The sequence below is a fragment of the Neofelis nebulosa genome, chromosome 17 (genome assembly GCF_028018385.1).
Source record: "Neofelis nebulosa isolate mNeoNeb1 chromosome 17, mNeoNeb1.pri, whole genome shotgun sequence".
NCBI classification, from domain to species: domain Eukaryota; kingdom Metazoa; phylum Chordata; class Mammalia; order Carnivora; family Felidae; genus Neofelis; species Neofelis nebulosa.
Window position 1 is genome coordinate 7,284,407 of NC_080798.1, and position 15,779 is coordinate 7,300,185.

At 52.0% G+C, this 15,779-nt stretch overlaps 2 protein-coding genes and 1 long non-coding RNA gene across 4 annotated transcripts; 2 read left to right on the forward strand and 1 right to left on the reverse strand.

Annotated features, from left to right (window-relative positions):
• Nucleotides 1-1,300: 1,300 nt before the first annotated feature.
• Nucleotides 1,301-9,857, reverse strand: LOC131499945 (uncharacterized). The gene is made up of 2 exons (XR_009256116.1): nt 9,719-9,857; nt 1,301-2,740 (listed from the first exon to the last, which is right to left on the reverse strand). It is a non-coding gene; the product is annotated as an uncharacterized LOC131499945 (long non-coding RNA).
• Nucleotides 1,546-3,556, forward strand: LOC131499893 (sialic acid-binding Ig-like lectin 8). Its single transcript, XM_058708444.1, is given in 3 exon segments — nt 1,546-1,987; nt 2,171-2,449; nt 2,675-3,556. Coding segments are annotated over 3 exon segments (1,041 nt in total). The 3' UTR covers nt 2,995-3,556.
• Nucleotides 9,858-9,914: 57 nt separating the features above from the next.
• Nucleotides 9,915-13,396, forward strand: LOC131499885 (sialic acid-binding Ig-like lectin 14). Of its 2 annotated transcripts, XM_058708427.1 has the most exons (8): nt 9,915-10,054; nt 10,119-10,502; nt 10,676-10,762; nt 10,862-10,954; nt 11,158-11,205; nt 12,345-12,602; nt 12,698-12,833; nt 12,962-13,396. In XM_058708427.1, exons 1-8 carry the CDS (start codon nt 10,018-10,020, stop codon nt 13,002-13,004), a joined length of 1,086 nt encoding a protein of 361 aa, XP_058564410.1. In that variant the 5' UTR covers nt 9,915-10,017; the 3' UTR covers nt 13,005-13,396. The 2 variants fall into 2 exon arrangements, with proteins under 2 accessions (XP_058564410.1, XP_058564409.1); XM_058708426.1 differs by having other exon boundaries at nt 10,676-10,954.
• Nucleotides 13,397-15,779: the final 2,383 nt, after the last annotated feature.

Sequence of the window (15,779 nt, forward strand, 5' to 3'; positions counted from 1 at the left end):
ATAAAATAAAATAAAATAAAATAAAATAAAATGTAGGGGTACCTAGATGGCCCAGTTGGTTAAGCTTCCAACATTGACTTAGGTTGTGATCTCACGGTTCATGAATTCAAGCCCCGTATCAGGCTCTGTGCTGACAGGGCAGAGCCCGCTTGGGATTCTCTCTCCCTCTCTCCCTGCCCCGCCCTGCATGGTGTCTCTCTCTCTCTTCCTCTCAAACTAAATAAGTAAGCTTAAAAAAATAAAATGGAAAGATTCAGAAAGGTTGAAATGACAAGATGTCAAAAGAGATACCATGCACCATGCAAGCACTAAACAAAAGAAAGCTGGTGTTGGTGTCCTAAAATCAGATGAATGAGTCTTTGAGGCAAAAGGCATCAAGAATGGGCACTTAGTAGGGCGCCTGCGTGGCTCAGTCAGTTTAGCGTCCTACTTGTGCTCAGGTCATGATCTCAAGGTTCGTGAGTTCCAGCCTGCTTCAGATCCTCTGCCCCCCTCTCTCTCTGCCCCTCCCCCTCTCGTGCGGGCACCCTCTCTCTCAAAAATAAATAAACATTCGGGGCGCCTGGGTGGCTCAGTCGGTTGAGCGTCCGACTTCGGCTCAGGTCATGATCTCACGGTCCGTGAGTTCGAGCCCCGCGTCGGGCTCTGTGCTGACAGCTCAGAGCCTGGAGCCTGCTTCAGATTCTGTGTCTTCCTCTCTCTCTGACCCTCCCCTGTTCATGCTCTGTCTCTCTCTGTCTCAAAAATAAATAAACATTAAAATAAATAAATAAATAAACATTAAAAACAATGGGCACTTCATAAAGATCAAAGGCTTAATTCACACACACCCCAAATATACAAGTGTAATATGTAGGCATCTACAAATGGAATTTTGAAACACACAAAGCACAAATAATCACAGAATTACAGTTACTTGTCACAGAGAGCTCCAGGTGCTGGACACTTACTGTTTTACAGTGACTCTTGAGGCAGTGCCCGGGGCTAGTGTGTGACCTCGTGAGCAGGGAAGGGATGCCCACCACTTGGATTCCGAGGGAGGGAGGACAGTGGGCCTCCTCACACCCCCTTCTAGCCTCCCCCATCTCCCAGGTCCTGATGCCCCCCCCCCCCCCCCGCCCCACTGGCAACACTGACTTCCACAGACATGTACAGCCTGTGATTCAGGTGGTCTGGCCCAAAGGAAGGAACCCTTTTTCACTTTGCAAAAAAATGACCCCAGAAGGGAGGGGCATTGGCAGGAAGGCGGGAGATGGGGCTCAAGCCCTGCACAGGGTGTGAATTTGGGCGAGGCTCTCACCCTCTCTGGCCTCTAGGCCCAGGGTCCCCAGCAGTGGAGATGCGGTGGTGGATGGCTGATTCCCAAGGGCTGTCCCGGCCCTGACAGCGTCTGCGTGCGAGGTTCCTTCTCTGACGAGGGCCGCTGTTCTGACATCACTGTCACCTTCCTGTCGGGGCCTCCTCTCAGTCTTGCAGCTCTTAGCTTCTGAGAGACAGACCTGGAGAAACAGGCTCCCCGGGGACCCGGCACCTCCAAGCCCAGACATGCTTCTGCTGCTGTTGGCCCTGCTCTGGGGGAGGGAGGGGGCCGAGGGCCAGAGGGGGGCCAGGAGGGGGCCACAGGGGGATTACTGGCTGCAAGTGCAGGACGCAAAGGGGCAGGAGGGCCTGTGTGTGCGAGTGTCCTGCAGATGCTTCTATCCCCGGGAAGGCTGGTCTGAGTCTACCCCAGCTCTCGGCTACTGGTTCCGGAAAGGGGCCGGTGTACAACAGGATGTTCTAGTGGCCACAAACAACCCAGATGGAAAAGTGCGGCAGGAGTCCCAGGGCCAATTCCGCCTCCTCGGAAACCCCCAGGACTACGACTGCTCCCTGGACATCAGAGATGTACGGAGAGGGGACTCGGGGACATACGTCTTTAGGGTGGAGAGAGGGCCTTCTGTGAGATATACTTACACACGTGACCAGCTCTCCGTGCGTGTGACAGGTAAGGAGCAGATTGTGGGAGAAGCCACAGGGGAAGGTTGGGGGTCTCAGGACAACCCGGGAGGGGCTGGGGGTAATGCATGTTGGGGCTCAGAGGCAGGGGCTGGACCAAAGCTTGAGGCTTCTCTCAAGGCTGCACCTCGGACCCTCCTCCTGATCCCCGTGTCTCCCCATCTCCCCCCAGCCCTGACCCAGACACCTGACATCCTTATCTCGGGGACCCTGGAGTCTGGACGCCCCAGTAACCTGACCTGCTCTGTGCCCTGGGCCTGTGAGTAGGGCACGCCCCCCATCTTCTCCTGGACGTCAGCGGTCCTCGCTTCCCTGGGCCCCAAGACCCACCTCTCCTCTGTGCTCACCCTCACCCCACGGCTGCAGGACCACGGCACCGAGCTCACCTGTCAGGTGACCTTGCCTGGGACCGGAGTGACCACAATGAGGACCATTCACCTCAACGTGTCCTGTGAGAACCGGTCCAGGGCCACCCGGATCCCTGATGGGGTCCTGAGGGCAGTTGGCTGGGGGGTCAGGGCCTGGGACATTGGGTGTCGGGTCCTGGCATGTGGGCTGGGAGGGGGTCAGGAGGATCTCCACCCTCTTCCCATTTATGCAGCTCCCGTGGGGACTGAGGGCCAATGTCCACCAGCCCTCTCCGTTGACGCCAACCTGCCATGTCTTTCTGTCCCAGATTCTCCGTGGAACTTGACCGTCGCTGTCTTCCAAGAAAACGGCACAGGTAGGATAGGGGCTCCTCCTAGGGTGCAGGGAGCAAGGGCAGGGCCGGGTCCCTCTTGTGGGTCCCCCAGAGGCCCTCCCCCTCCCCGGCCCCCATGGCCCTGTGAGCAGCTGTCCCCTTCGGCCCCTCCCTCCCCCACTTCTGCCCTCCCCCCTGTTATCAGGAGAGCAAGAACAGGGCGACACTCGCCCGGCAGAACTGCCCCTTATCATGCACCTCCGGACGCCCTCACCTTTTATTTTCCTACCAACCGTTTATCTGAGTACTTTTGAACAGCTAATCTACTCACACGGACACGTATTCATAACGCACAGCAAAGTCGGCCTCGGATGTCCAGCTCCCTCCCGGAAAGTGTCTCGTGTCCAGAGGCTGCTCTGAGCCTCAGTGTGTTTGCTAAGGATCTAAGGGGCCCTTTGCCGTCAGTAGCACAGACGGTCCTCCTTCTGCTCTGTGACTGCGCAGTATTCCTTCACGTGGGCGGGTTCTGCTTCTGCGTGCGTCTTCCACTAACGGAACATCATGGCGTTCGTTTTATTCTATTAACGGAAACGCTGCAATCGGTAATCTCGTACTCGTACCCACTTTCTCAGGTGTGTGTCTATGCCTTTGGGATAAATTCCTGAAAGGTAAGTAGCTGGGTCACGTGTTCAATTTTTTTCTTATTGAGGCATAACAACTTGACATATAACAACTTATTAGTTTCAGGTGTGTAACGTCACGATTGGATATTTGTATATGTTGCAAAATGATCGCCTTGGGAAAACTGGGAACATCATCGTACATAGTTACAATTTTCTTTTTCTTGTTTTGAGGGCTTCAAGATCTGTTCTCTCGGCAACTTTCTTTTTTTTTTTTTTTTTTTTTTTTTTTATTTATTTTTGGGACAGAGAGAGACAGAGCATGAACGGGGGAGGGGCAGAGAGAGAGGGAGACACAGAATCGGAAACAGGCTCCAGGCTCCGAGCCATCAGCCCAGAGCCTGACGCGGGGCTCGAACTCACGGACCGCGAGATCGTGACCTGGCTGAAGTCGGACGCTTAACCGACTGCGCCACCCAGGCGCCCCTCGGCAACTTTCTAATATGCAACGCGGTATTGTTAACTATAATCACCTTGTACATTACATCCCCAGGATTTATTTATTTTATAACTGGAAGTTTTTACCTTTATAAAAAACCTTTAATGTTTATTTTATGTTATTTAAAAAAAAACGTTTAATGGTTATTTATTTTTGAAAGAAAAAGAGAGACAGAATGCAAGTAGTGGAGGGGCCGAGAGAGAGGGAGACACAGAATCCGAAGCAGGCTCTGGGCTCTGAGCTGTCAGCACAGAGCCCCACGCGGGGCTCAAACTCACAAGCTGTGAGATCATGACCTGAGCCGAAGTCGGACGCTTAACCGACTGAGCCACCCAGACGCCCCAGTTTGTACCTTTTAAAAATGTTTATTTATTTACTGGGGGTGGGGGTGGGGAGGGAGGGGCAGACAGAGAGGGAGAGGGAGAGAATCCCAAGCAGGCTCCGAGCCATCAGCTCAGAGCCGGAAGTGGGGCTCGAACGCACAAACTTCGAGATCATGACCTGAACCCAAGTCAGTGGCTTAACCAACTGAGCCGCCCAGGTGCCACCCCCGCACCACCACTTTGAGTTTTTAAAAATAAACTGTCTGCCTTTCCCCCTGTGGTGTCCTCTCTAAAGGCCCTCCTCTATCCCAGACTCCTTAGCGCCAATTCGGTAGGTCCTCTTAGATTTTATTTGGACATGTTCTGTCCTTGGTTGTCTTTGCACTCTCTGTTCCTCCTTCTTGCCGTGCCCTTCCCAGCCCTGTCATCATTTTGCCGCCCCTGCTTGCCTCTCACACTTGACTTCAGAAGCTGCCTCCTCCAGGAGGCCCTCCTGGATCTGCCAGTCTCATTTACATTGCCAGCTCCCAGGCTGCCCAGCCCAGTGTCCCCACCACCTCAACACGAGTCAGGTGGTGTTGGGAGCTCCTGTTCCTGGGTCCTTGTTCCCCACCAGACCATGAGTTTCTAAGAGTAAGACCCCTTGGGGTACCTGGGTGGCTCAGTCGGTTAAGTGTCCGACTTCGGCTGGGGTTATGATCTCGCGGTTCGTGAGTTCAAGCCTCGCTTCGGGCTCAGTGCTGACAGCTCAGAGCCTGGAGCCCGCTTCAGATTCTGTGTCTCCATCTCTCTAGCTGCCCCTCCCCCCACCTCGTGCTCTGTCTCTCTCTGTCTCTCAAAACTAAATAAATGTAAAAAAAAAATGTAAGACTAAGTCCCCATTGGAGAGGACTTGTTAAGTCAGTAAACAAGTGTCAAGTGGAAATCCGAAGAAAGGACAGAGTTTGCTGGGTCAGTGTGGGTCCTGATGGAAGGACGCGGCATTTAGGGCAGGAATGACCATGTGCACGGGTGTCCTGAAAGCCCAGGACCCTCTGCCTTGCTTCCTGGGGCCTGAATCCAGCCAGACAGAGTCCATCCGGGCAGAGATAAAGCTATGTCAGATATAAAGTGCAGAGAAAGAAGGGGCCTGAGCAGCCTCTGGGCTTATGCTCAGTGCCTCTCCCTGGATCCCTCTCCCAAAGGGAGACGCCCAGAGTCTCGATCTCCGTCCATGTCTGTGTGTCTGAGTCTGCCCCTCTCTGCTGGTGTCCACCTGTATCAATTTCTTTGTCTCTCTGACCCTCAGTCTCTTTTTCTCCGCCACCACAGCCCTTGGAGAATGGCTCGTCTCTTTCAGTCCTGGAGGACCAGTCCCTGCACCTGGTCTATGTCAACAGCAACCCCCCCAGTCAGGCTGAGCTGGGCCCCGGGGAGCTGACCCTGTGCTCCTCGAAGCCCTGGAACCCTGGGGTGCTGGAGCTGCCTCGGGCACAGGAGAGAGATGAAGGGGAATACACCTGCTGAGCTCGGAGTGCAGTGGGCTCCCAGCACGCCTCCCTGAGCCTCTCTCTGCAGGGTGAGTGTCCAGGGGCTGCACCGTGGACCCTAACCCCTCAATGCCATTTGGCTCACTGGTCCCCGAGCAGGCAGCCCCAGAGCCCGCTGTCCAGCTGCTGGAAGGCCAGGACACGGGGTAGCGTGCGGCTCAGGCACATGGGGTGCCACAGCGGTGACGCAGGGGGGCCTCGGGGACCGATGTCCAGAGACCAGCTGGGAGCAGAGGACACGGTGTAGCAGTCAAGCTCATGAATCCACGAATCCATCCTCCTTCGCCTCATCGTCCTCGTGTGAGCACTGCCCCAGGGGGAGGGGAGGCCTGAGGAGGGTGGGGATTGTGGCCGAGTCCCAGAACCAGCGCAGGAGGGACTGAACAGGTCAGAGGGCAGGGCAGGGGGGAGGCTGACCAGGTGTGAGGATTCCACAGTGTCCAGGATGGGACGGGCTGCGCCTGCTGTGCTCACGGCCGTCTACGGGGCCAGACCTGCACTCTCCCACCTCGTCTGCCCTCCAGCCCCTTAACTGGGAACCGGAGTGAATCAGTTGGCCCTGCATTCCCAGGACCAGACCGAAAGGCCCCAGTGTCTTCTCTCAGACTGAGATTCCTCAGGAAGGAGAAGCCAGGCCTGCAGGGGGCGTGGAGGAGGCCAACACCACGCCCAGTTAATCCCTCAGGTGAGTGATGTGGGCAGCTCACCACCCAACATCCCACCATCACCTCCTCCAGGATGGCCCCGGGATTGCTTCACTCAGCACGGCCGAGGTTGAGCTGCCACATTCCTCTTGAACCTTCTTCTCCGCTGGGATTCCCTCACACGGCTGGCACGGTCTCATCTCTAAGGCCAGAACCAGGGGTGTGGTTCTCCACCGTGACCTCCCTCCGTTCTGCCTGGTCCACTACATCACCTGGTCTTGTCCATCCTTCCTCTAAGCTCATCCTAGCTCCCGTCTCCTCCCCATCCTGACCCTGCTTGTTCCTGCGGCCTCCTCTTTTCCCCGGGCCTCTAACGCACCTGTCTCTTGCCTCCCCCTCCGTCCTCAACACTGAGTCTCGGGACACCATTATCGTCCACTTTCTCCACAGTATGAAGACCTAGGATTCCTCTCCACAGTCCAAACTGAGGGGCAAACAGGCTAGATTTGAAGACCTGATGTGGTCTCTTTCCCACTGAACTCTCCACCCAGGTCCCTACCTCTCCCTGCATCTTTTTTTTTTTTTTCTTTTAAGTTAATTTAATTTTTTTAATTTACATCCAAATTAGCATATAGTGAAACAATGATTTCAGGAGTAGATTCCTTAATGCACCTTACACATTTATTTATTTTTTTTTTAATTAATTAATTTATTTATTTTTTAATATATGAAATTTACTGTCAAATTGGTTTCCATACAACACCCAGTGCTCATCCCAAAAGGTGCCCTCCTCAATACCCATCACCCACCCTGCCCTCCCTCCCACCCCCATCAACCCTCAGTTTGTTCTCAGTTTTTAACAGTCTCTTATGCTTTGGCTCTCTCCCACTCTAACCTCTTTTTTTTTTTTTTTTCCCCTTCCCCTCCCCCATGGGTTTCTGTTACGTTTCTCAGGATCCACATAAGAGTGAAACCATATGGTATCTGTCTTTCTCTGTATGGCTTATTTCACTTAGCATCACACTCTCCAGTTCCATCCACGTTGCTACAAAAGGCCATATTTCATTTTTTCTCATTGCCACGTAGTATTCCATTGTGTATATAAACCACAATTTCTTTATCCATTCATCAGTTGATGGACATTTAGGCTCTTTCCATAATTTGGCTATTGTTGAGAGTGCTGCTATAAACATTGGGGTACAAGTGCCCCTATGCATCAGTACTCCTGTATCCCTTCCTCTCCCTGCATCTTACAACGTCTCCACACCCAGCCGGGTTAGGGTTTTCCTGACTCTGAGACTTTGCCTATGCTGTTCCTTCTCCTGAAATGCCGTTCCCTCCCCATTCCTGCCTCTCCAAGTCCTAATTACCTTCAGGATCAGTCTTAAATGCCACTCACCTGTGTGTGTATGTGTGCATATGTGTGGTTGTATGGTTTTGAGTGGAAGAGTGATAGCCAGTCATTTACTCACAGACTTATTTTTAAAAAATATTTGTTTCTTTTTTTTTAAGTTTATTTACTTATTTATTTTGAGAGAGAGAGGGAGAGAGCACAAGCAGGGGAGGGCAGAGAGAAGGAAAGACAGAATCCCAAGCAGGCTCCACGCCATCAGCGCAAAACCCGATGCGGGGCTCGAACTCACCAACTGTGAGATCACGACCCGAGCCAAGATCAAGAGTTGGAGGCTTAACCAAGGAGCCCCACTCATAGACTCGTCCGGCAAGTATCGCTGAACACCTGCTATGTGCCAGCACTTTCATGGGTGCCAGGGTACGACCATGAACACAACTTCAAAATCTCTGTCATCCAAAGGACTTGAGTTGGGGTGCCTGGGGGGCTCAGTCGGTCGAGCATCCGACTCCAGCTCAGGTCATGCTCTTGCTCGTCCCCAGTTCAAGCCCCACCTGGGGCTCTGTGCTGACAGCTCAGAGCCTGCAGCCTGTTTCTGATTTTGTGTCTCCCCCTCTCTCTCTGCCCCTCATCCACTCACACTCTGTCTCTCAAAAATAAATACACATTAAAAAAATTTTCAAAGGACTTGAATAGACACTTCGGCAAAGAAGATACACAAACCCCCAAGGAGCACATGAAAAAAATAATCAACATCATTAGTCACTAGCGAGATGCAAGTCTAAACCACATCTGTTAGGACAGATGTTCTACTGAAAAGAAGAAAGAAGGAAACCAGTGTTGGCAAAGATGTGGACACATGGGAACCCATGCACATGGCTTGCAGGAATGAAAAATGGTGCAGCCTTGTGGAAAACTCTTTGGACTTTCCTTCAAGAGTTAAACACGGGGGCACCGGGGTGGGCTCATTCAGTCAGTCGAGTGTCTGACTCTTGATTTTGGCTCAGGTCATGATCTCACCCTTGTGGGATCGAGCTCTGCATCAGACTCCATGCTGACAATGCAGAGCCTGTCTGGGATTCTCTCTCTCTCTCTCTCTCTCTCTCTCTCTCCTCTATCTGCCCCTCCCCCTCCCCTGTGTGGTGTGTGTGTGTGTGTGTGTGTGTGTGTGTGTGCGTAATTAGTATTAGAATTACCATATGGTCCAGTGGCCCCACCGCTGGGTGCATATGCAGGATGGAGAGCAGGGGCCAAGAGATATTTACACACCCATGTTCGTAGCAGTATTATTCACGATAGCCAGGTAAAAAGCAGCCCAAGTGTCCCTCAACAGCTGAACAGATAAACGAAATGTGTTCTAACCCATCATGGAATATTATTCAGCCTTAAAAAGGGCAGAAATTCTGACACATGCCGCCACACGGATGAACCCTGAGGACGTTATGGCCGATTGAAATGATTCCACTTATATGAGGTCTCTAAAGTAGTCAAATTCCTGGAGACAGGAAGTACAACAGTGGTTTCCGGGGCTGGGGGGAGGGGGAAATGGGGGGTGGTTCCTTAACGGGAACCGCTTTAAGTTCTGCAACCTGAAAAGAGTTGTTCCTGTTTACCGCAAGTCCAAAATAATCCTGCACTTGGATTTTTAGAAAATAACCAGTAGGCCACCAGGACACATAGCAAAGTCACAGATGCCTGCAGCTCTGCACCCCACGGGGACAGCACCGTCGTCTAGGGAGGAAGTGGTACCATGGGTGGGGACCCTGTCACCGGATTGACCTGGTCAGACTCATCTGTCGTGTTTCCAGCTCCCCCAACACAGATGTTCACTAAGCATTTGGGGAATGGATGAATGAATGAGTGGTTCCTGCCTTCACTTCACCCAGCATCCCTTCTTTCCTTCTACCCCGGATGTTCACAGACCTCAAGAGTCCTCCACCTTGCAGGACCGACCACTCGAGGGTCTGGATAAGGCTCTGACCCTCCAGGTGTAGACAGCAGTTGACTAGCTCCCTGGTGTAGACAACACTGCTCAGACAACACCTCAGATGGGAAGATCTTAGGAGACTCACAGTGTCCCATGCCTCACATGCTCTCAGAGGTCCTGGTCCAGGCCCCGTTGGTGGAGGGAAGAGTGGAGATGGGGGGCAGGACACAGCGTTCTGCTCCTGGTCTCTCCTCCCTGGGTCTCCAGGAGAGAGTGCGGGGGGTCACCAGCACCTTGCAGATGGGAGGTGAGCTCCGCAGCGGCAGTTCCCCTTTTGCGAAATCGTGAGGCCTGGTGCTCCTCCCCAGCTTCCCGTGGGCCCCCCTCAGCCTCCCTCTGCCTTCCCTTCTTCACCCACAGGAAGCCCAGACATCTGTCTCTAAGATGTTGTTGCCTCTGCTGCTGCCCCTGTTGTGGGCAGGTGAGTGGGCGGAGGGGAGAGGGCCAGGCGGGCGGGGCCGCTACTGACCCTCGATTCCCTGCAGGGTCCCGGGCTCAGGAGAGGAGATACTGGCTGCAGGTTCTGGAGTCACTGGTGGTGCAGGAGGGTCTGTGCGTCTCCGTGCCCTGCAATTTCCTCTATCCCCTGAATAGTTGGAATGACTCTTACCCTGTGTATGGCTACTGGTTCCGGGAAGGGGCCAATGTAGCACAGGATGCTCCAGTGGCCACAAACAACCCAGGTCGAAAAGTGCAGAAGGAGACCCAGGGCCGATTCCGCCTCCTCGGAAACCCCCGGGACTACGACTGCTCCCTGGACATCAGAGACGCACAGAGAAGGGACTCGGGGGCATACTTCTTTAGGGTGGAGAGAGGGCCGTCTGTGAGATACAATTTCCTAAAGAACCGGCTCTCTGTGCGTGTGACAGGTAAGGAGTGGGGTCAAGGAGAGGACATGCATGGGTCCTGAGGGCCCCAGGGCAGGCCCGGGAGGGGACCCCCTGATTTCCATCCTGGCTGGGAGGAAACGGCTGGCCTGGTGTAGAGGCTGCTTCTGGGGGCACACGCAGGGCCTGGGTCTCTGTCTCTCTTTCTCCCTCAGCTCTCACACGGACACCTGACATCCACATCCAGGGGCCCCTAGAATCTGGCCAGCCCAAGAAGATTACCTGTAGCGTGCCCTGGGCCTGTAAGAAGGGGACGCCGCCGACCTTCTCCTGGATCGGGGATGCCCTCACCTCCCTGGGCCACAGGACACACTTCTCCTCAGTGCTCACGCTCACCCCAGGGCCCCAGGACCACGGCACCGACCTCACCTGTCGAGTGAGATTCCCCGGAGCTAACGTGAGCACAGAGAGGACCATCCAGCTCAACGTGTCCTGTGAGTGCCAGGCCAGGACGCCAGGGTCCCTGAGGACAGTGGGTGCTGGGGGTCGGGGAGGCAGGGCTTGGGCGGGATACTTAGGGAGTATTCTTGGAAGCACAGGTTCAAATGGAGAGAATACCCGGCCCACCCCCCCCACCCCCCCCGCTCGTGACCACCTCACAATACTGCAGGTGACCAATTATTTGTTTCTGTTCCAGATGCTCCGCAGAACATGATCATCCGCATCTTCAGGGGAAATAGCACAGGTGGGAGAGACCTGGGGCACAACTGATGTCTCAGAGGTCAGATAAAGGAATGTTGTAAGGGTCTGATGGAATGAAACCCCATGGCTCCTTATCCCCTCCCTGGTCCCGCCCCCTGGCCGGACTCTCTAGAATCACTGTGAGTCCTATTCCACCATTTGCTGTCACCACGGCTGCCTCCTCTCCCCTGACCTCTCTCGCCTCATTGCCATCATTCCGTTTTCCTGATTCTCCGCTTCTCCTGTGACCATGACATTACACTGTCCCACAAGGCATCTTAAATACAGCTTCCTGTTGCCAGGCTCCGGGCCTCTGGCTGCTTCCTGCGTGACCCCGTGGGTAAGCCCGTCCCCTGGTGCTTCCAGTCCTACGTCTGCCCTGAAGACCCTCACAGATCTCTGTCCCATCCTGATTGTCCTGAGTGCACTCCCCTGCCACTGGTGGGAGGGCCTTCCTCCTGAACAACCTGAGTCAATATCCTGGAAGTCACTTTAGACATTTCTGTGCCTCGCCCAACACTCCCCATGACTCAGTGAGTTTTGCAAACTGGACTTCCTGAAAATGTCACAGTGGCTGTCTTCCTCCACCCCCACAGCAGCAGCCCCGCCTCGGGCCTCTGTCTCTCTTACCTGGACACAGTGAGACCACCTGCACCCTGGTCCAGCCTTCTCTGTTCAGTCTCTGTCCCCTCCCCGTCCTGCCCGCTGCAGTTGTGCCCAAATGCGTCTCTACATGCCCCAGATCGGACCCTGTTCCTCCCCTGCTCAAAACCCTCCCATGGCTCCCCGTGGCCCTCAGAGGAAAGGCTGAGAGCATCACCTGTGTGTGAGCCTCCGAATCTTCCCTGCAAGTGGTCAGACCTACCTGTGTCCACACCCCTCCTCGGCATCATGCACCAAGTCCACGTCCTGGGATGTTCTCTGCCAGGTCTAGACATGGCCAACTCTTGCTCAGCGGTCCATCTGTCTGTCCTGGGATCACCGGGTACCTGTCCCCACCTCCCCGATGGCTCTTCACTCTTACTTGCCTTAGCTTGGAACACTTGTCTATGAGACACTATATTCCACCCCCCATGTCTGTGGAAGGACAGAGGGAGAGAAGGGGCTCTCAGTCCTGCCCTTCTGACTCTCTCTGTCCCCTAGTCCCAGAGGCCCTGGGCAATGCCACCTCTCTGCGAGTTGAGGAGGGCCAGTCCCTACGCCTGGTCTGTGACACTGACAGCCACTTCCCCGCCAGGCTGAGCTGGTCCCGGGGAAGCCTGACCCTGAGCCCCTCCCAGCCTTCAGATCCCGGGGTCCTAGTGCTGCCCCGGCTGGTCTTGGGGGATGGAGGAGAATTCACCTGCCGAGCTCAGCACCCGTGGGGCTCCAACCACGTCTCCCTGAACCTAATTGTGCAGGGTGAGTGCACGCAGGACACCTGCATTCCGAGGTGGGGCTGTGGACAGGACCAAGGTGTGGACTTAAGGAAACTCACTCCCATCCTCTTGCCCCAGGAATCTCCTGTTCCTGCCCCCCGATATCTGGGGAGCCGTGGAACACCTGGCCTCTTGTCCTCACCCTGCTCAGAGGGGCCCTCATGGGGGTTGGCTTCCTTCTCACCTATGGCCTCACCTGGATCTACTACACCAGGTGAGAAGCCCTTTCTCAAGACGTCCCGGATTTGGGTGACCCCTTGGGTGACGTCACATTCCTTGTCCTCTCCAGAGCAAACCCTCCATGGAACTAGTCTCTCCTTTCGGAACTGTGTTTTCCACCAGGTTCAGAGGCTCCAAAGAGCATAAGGCTGCAGGTTGTAAGTGAGCCCCCTTCCTCGCCGTGATGCCGATGCCTGACGGCTGAAGATCCATCCAGCTATCGCATCCCGAGACTCACCCTGGCACAGCTCTTGTGGAGCAAGGCGGTGCTGGATGGCGTGGCCCTGCCTCTTCTCCAGAACTAAAGTCCCTTCACCTCTGCTCCCCGAGAAGCTTCCTGGTGGTTCTGCACCAATGGCGGGAGAGGGCAAGTGAGGGGATGGATAAATCTTTGTTATTATTAATTTGAATTATGCAGCCCCTTTGTAACATTTTGCTTCTACCGTAATGTGGTTGGGATAAGCCCATAATTCAACCCCATACTATATTGTTATAAATCTCATAATATTATTTTTAAAACAGAGAATGTTAAAGAGATCTTTTTTCTCTCTTTTTTGATGTTTCCTTTCTTTTCTTCTTCCTTCTTTTTGAATCCAAATTAGTTAACATATAGCATAATAATAATTTCAAGAATAGAATTTAGCGATTCATCGCCTGCATAGAACACTCAGTGCTCATCCCAACAGGTGCCCTCCTTAATATCCCTTGCCCATTTAACCCCCACCCCCACCCAATACCTCACCAGCAACCCTCAGATTGTTCTCTGTATTTAAGAGTCTCCTAAGATTTGTCTCCCTTTCTGCTTTTGTCGTATTTTTGCTTCCCTTCCCTTATGTTCATCTGTTTTGTCTCTTAAAGTCCTCCTGTGAGTGAAGTCATAGGATATTTGTCTTTCTATGACTGACTAATTTCGCTTAGCATGATACCCTCCAGTTCCATCCACATAGTTACAAATGGCAAGATTTCATTCCTTTTGATTGCCGAGTAATACTCCATTGTGTATCTATATACCACATCTTCTTTATCCATTCATCCATCGATGGACATTTGGGCTCTTTCCATACTTCGGCTATAGTTGATAGTGCTGCTATTAACATTGGGGTGTACGTGCCCCTTCGAAACAGCACACCTGTATCCTTTGGATAAATACCTAGTAGTGCAATTGCTGGGTCATAGGGTAGTTCTATATTTTTAATTTTTTGAGAAACCTCCATACTGTTTTCCAGAGCGGCTGCACCAGTTTGCATTCTCCACAGCAGTGCAAGAGGGTTCCTCTTTCTCCACATCCTCGCCAACATCTGTTGTTTCCTGAGTTGTTATAAAGAGATCTCTTTTATTAGAAAAAGAAACCATTTCATGTTTATCCACATATTAACCACTCGATTGCTCTTAATTTCCTTGTATACATTAAGATTTCTCTACAGCATCACTTTCCTTGTGCCTGAAATGTTTTCTTATATTTCTTGTGGCATAGGTATGCTGGTGATGAATTCTCTCAGCTCTTTTTTGTCTAAAAGCTTCTGTTTACATTAGCTTGGAAAGATATTTTTTATTGGGTAAAGAATTTTAGGATAACATTGTCTTCCCTTTCAGTTCTTCAAATTCTTTTGGTTTTCATAGTTTCTTGTGAGAATTCTGTAATTCTTATCTTTCTTTGTTTGTAGTTTGTCTTTTTCTCTGGCTGGTTTTAATATTTTCTCTTTTTCCCTGGGTTTAAATCATTTGGTTAATATATGCCTTCGGGTGTGTGTGTGTGTGTCTGTGTGTGTGTGTGTGTAGGAAGAGACAGGAAGATGGGGGGAGTGGTAGAGGGGAAAACAAAGAGAGAGAAAATATTATCCTGCTTGGAATTTGTTGAGTACCTTGGATCCGTGGATTTATAACACTGATCAAACTTGTAAAAATTGAAGCCAATATTTATTTCAATTCTTTTTTTCTATTCTTATTCTCTCATATCCTCTGGGCCTGTCCTTTTACATATGGTTATGTGGCCTGATAATATCTCTTAGGGCCCTGAACATCTGCCATTTTCCAGCCTTTTTTTCCTCTATATTCTGCTGTTTGAACAGGATCTACTGATACATCTCCAAGTTCACCGATCATTCTACAATGTTGAATCTGCTGTTGATCTTATTCAGTGGAACTCTCATCTCAGATAATATATTTTCTTCTTTCTTTCTTTCTTTTTTTATTTTCTTCTTTAAAAGTTGCGTTTCCTTTGGGGCGCCTGGGTGACTCAGTCGGTTAGGCGTCTGACTCTTGATCTCAGTTCAGGTCTTGATCTCACGGTTCGTGAATTCAAGCCCTGCATTGGGCTCTGCACTCATGGTGCAGACCCTGCTTGGGATTCTGTCTCTCCTTCAGTCTGCCCCTCCCCATTTGTTCTCTCTCACTCTCTCAAAATAAGTAAATGAACTTAAAAATTTTTTTTTAAGTTACATTTCCTTTCTTTTTAATCTTACACTTCTTCTCCATATAATGGTGACGTTTTCCTTTACATCCTGGAGTATATATGGCACATACTTATAATCAGTTTTTTAGTGTCTTTGTCTCCTAGATCTGCCTCCTGTGTCATGTCTGACCCTGATCCCATTGGATGAATTTTTCTGTTGAGTGTCACGTGTTCATAATTCTTTGTATGTCTGGTAAGTTTTCACTGAGTGCTGGACAGTGTCAGTTTTATGTGGCTGAGTGCATGCTTTTGTTGTATTTCTTTAAAAACATTGTTTTTTTTTTTTTAAAGGCAGTTAGGGGGGCGCCTGGGTGGCTCAGATGGTTAAGCAACCGACTGCAGCTCAGGTCATGATCTTGCAGTTTGTGAGTTCGAGCCCCGTGTCGGGCTCTGTGCTGACAGCTCAGAGCCTGGAGCCTGCTTCAGATTCTGTGTCTCCTCCTCTCTCTGCCCCTCCCCTGCTCATATTCTGTCGCCCTCGATGATAAT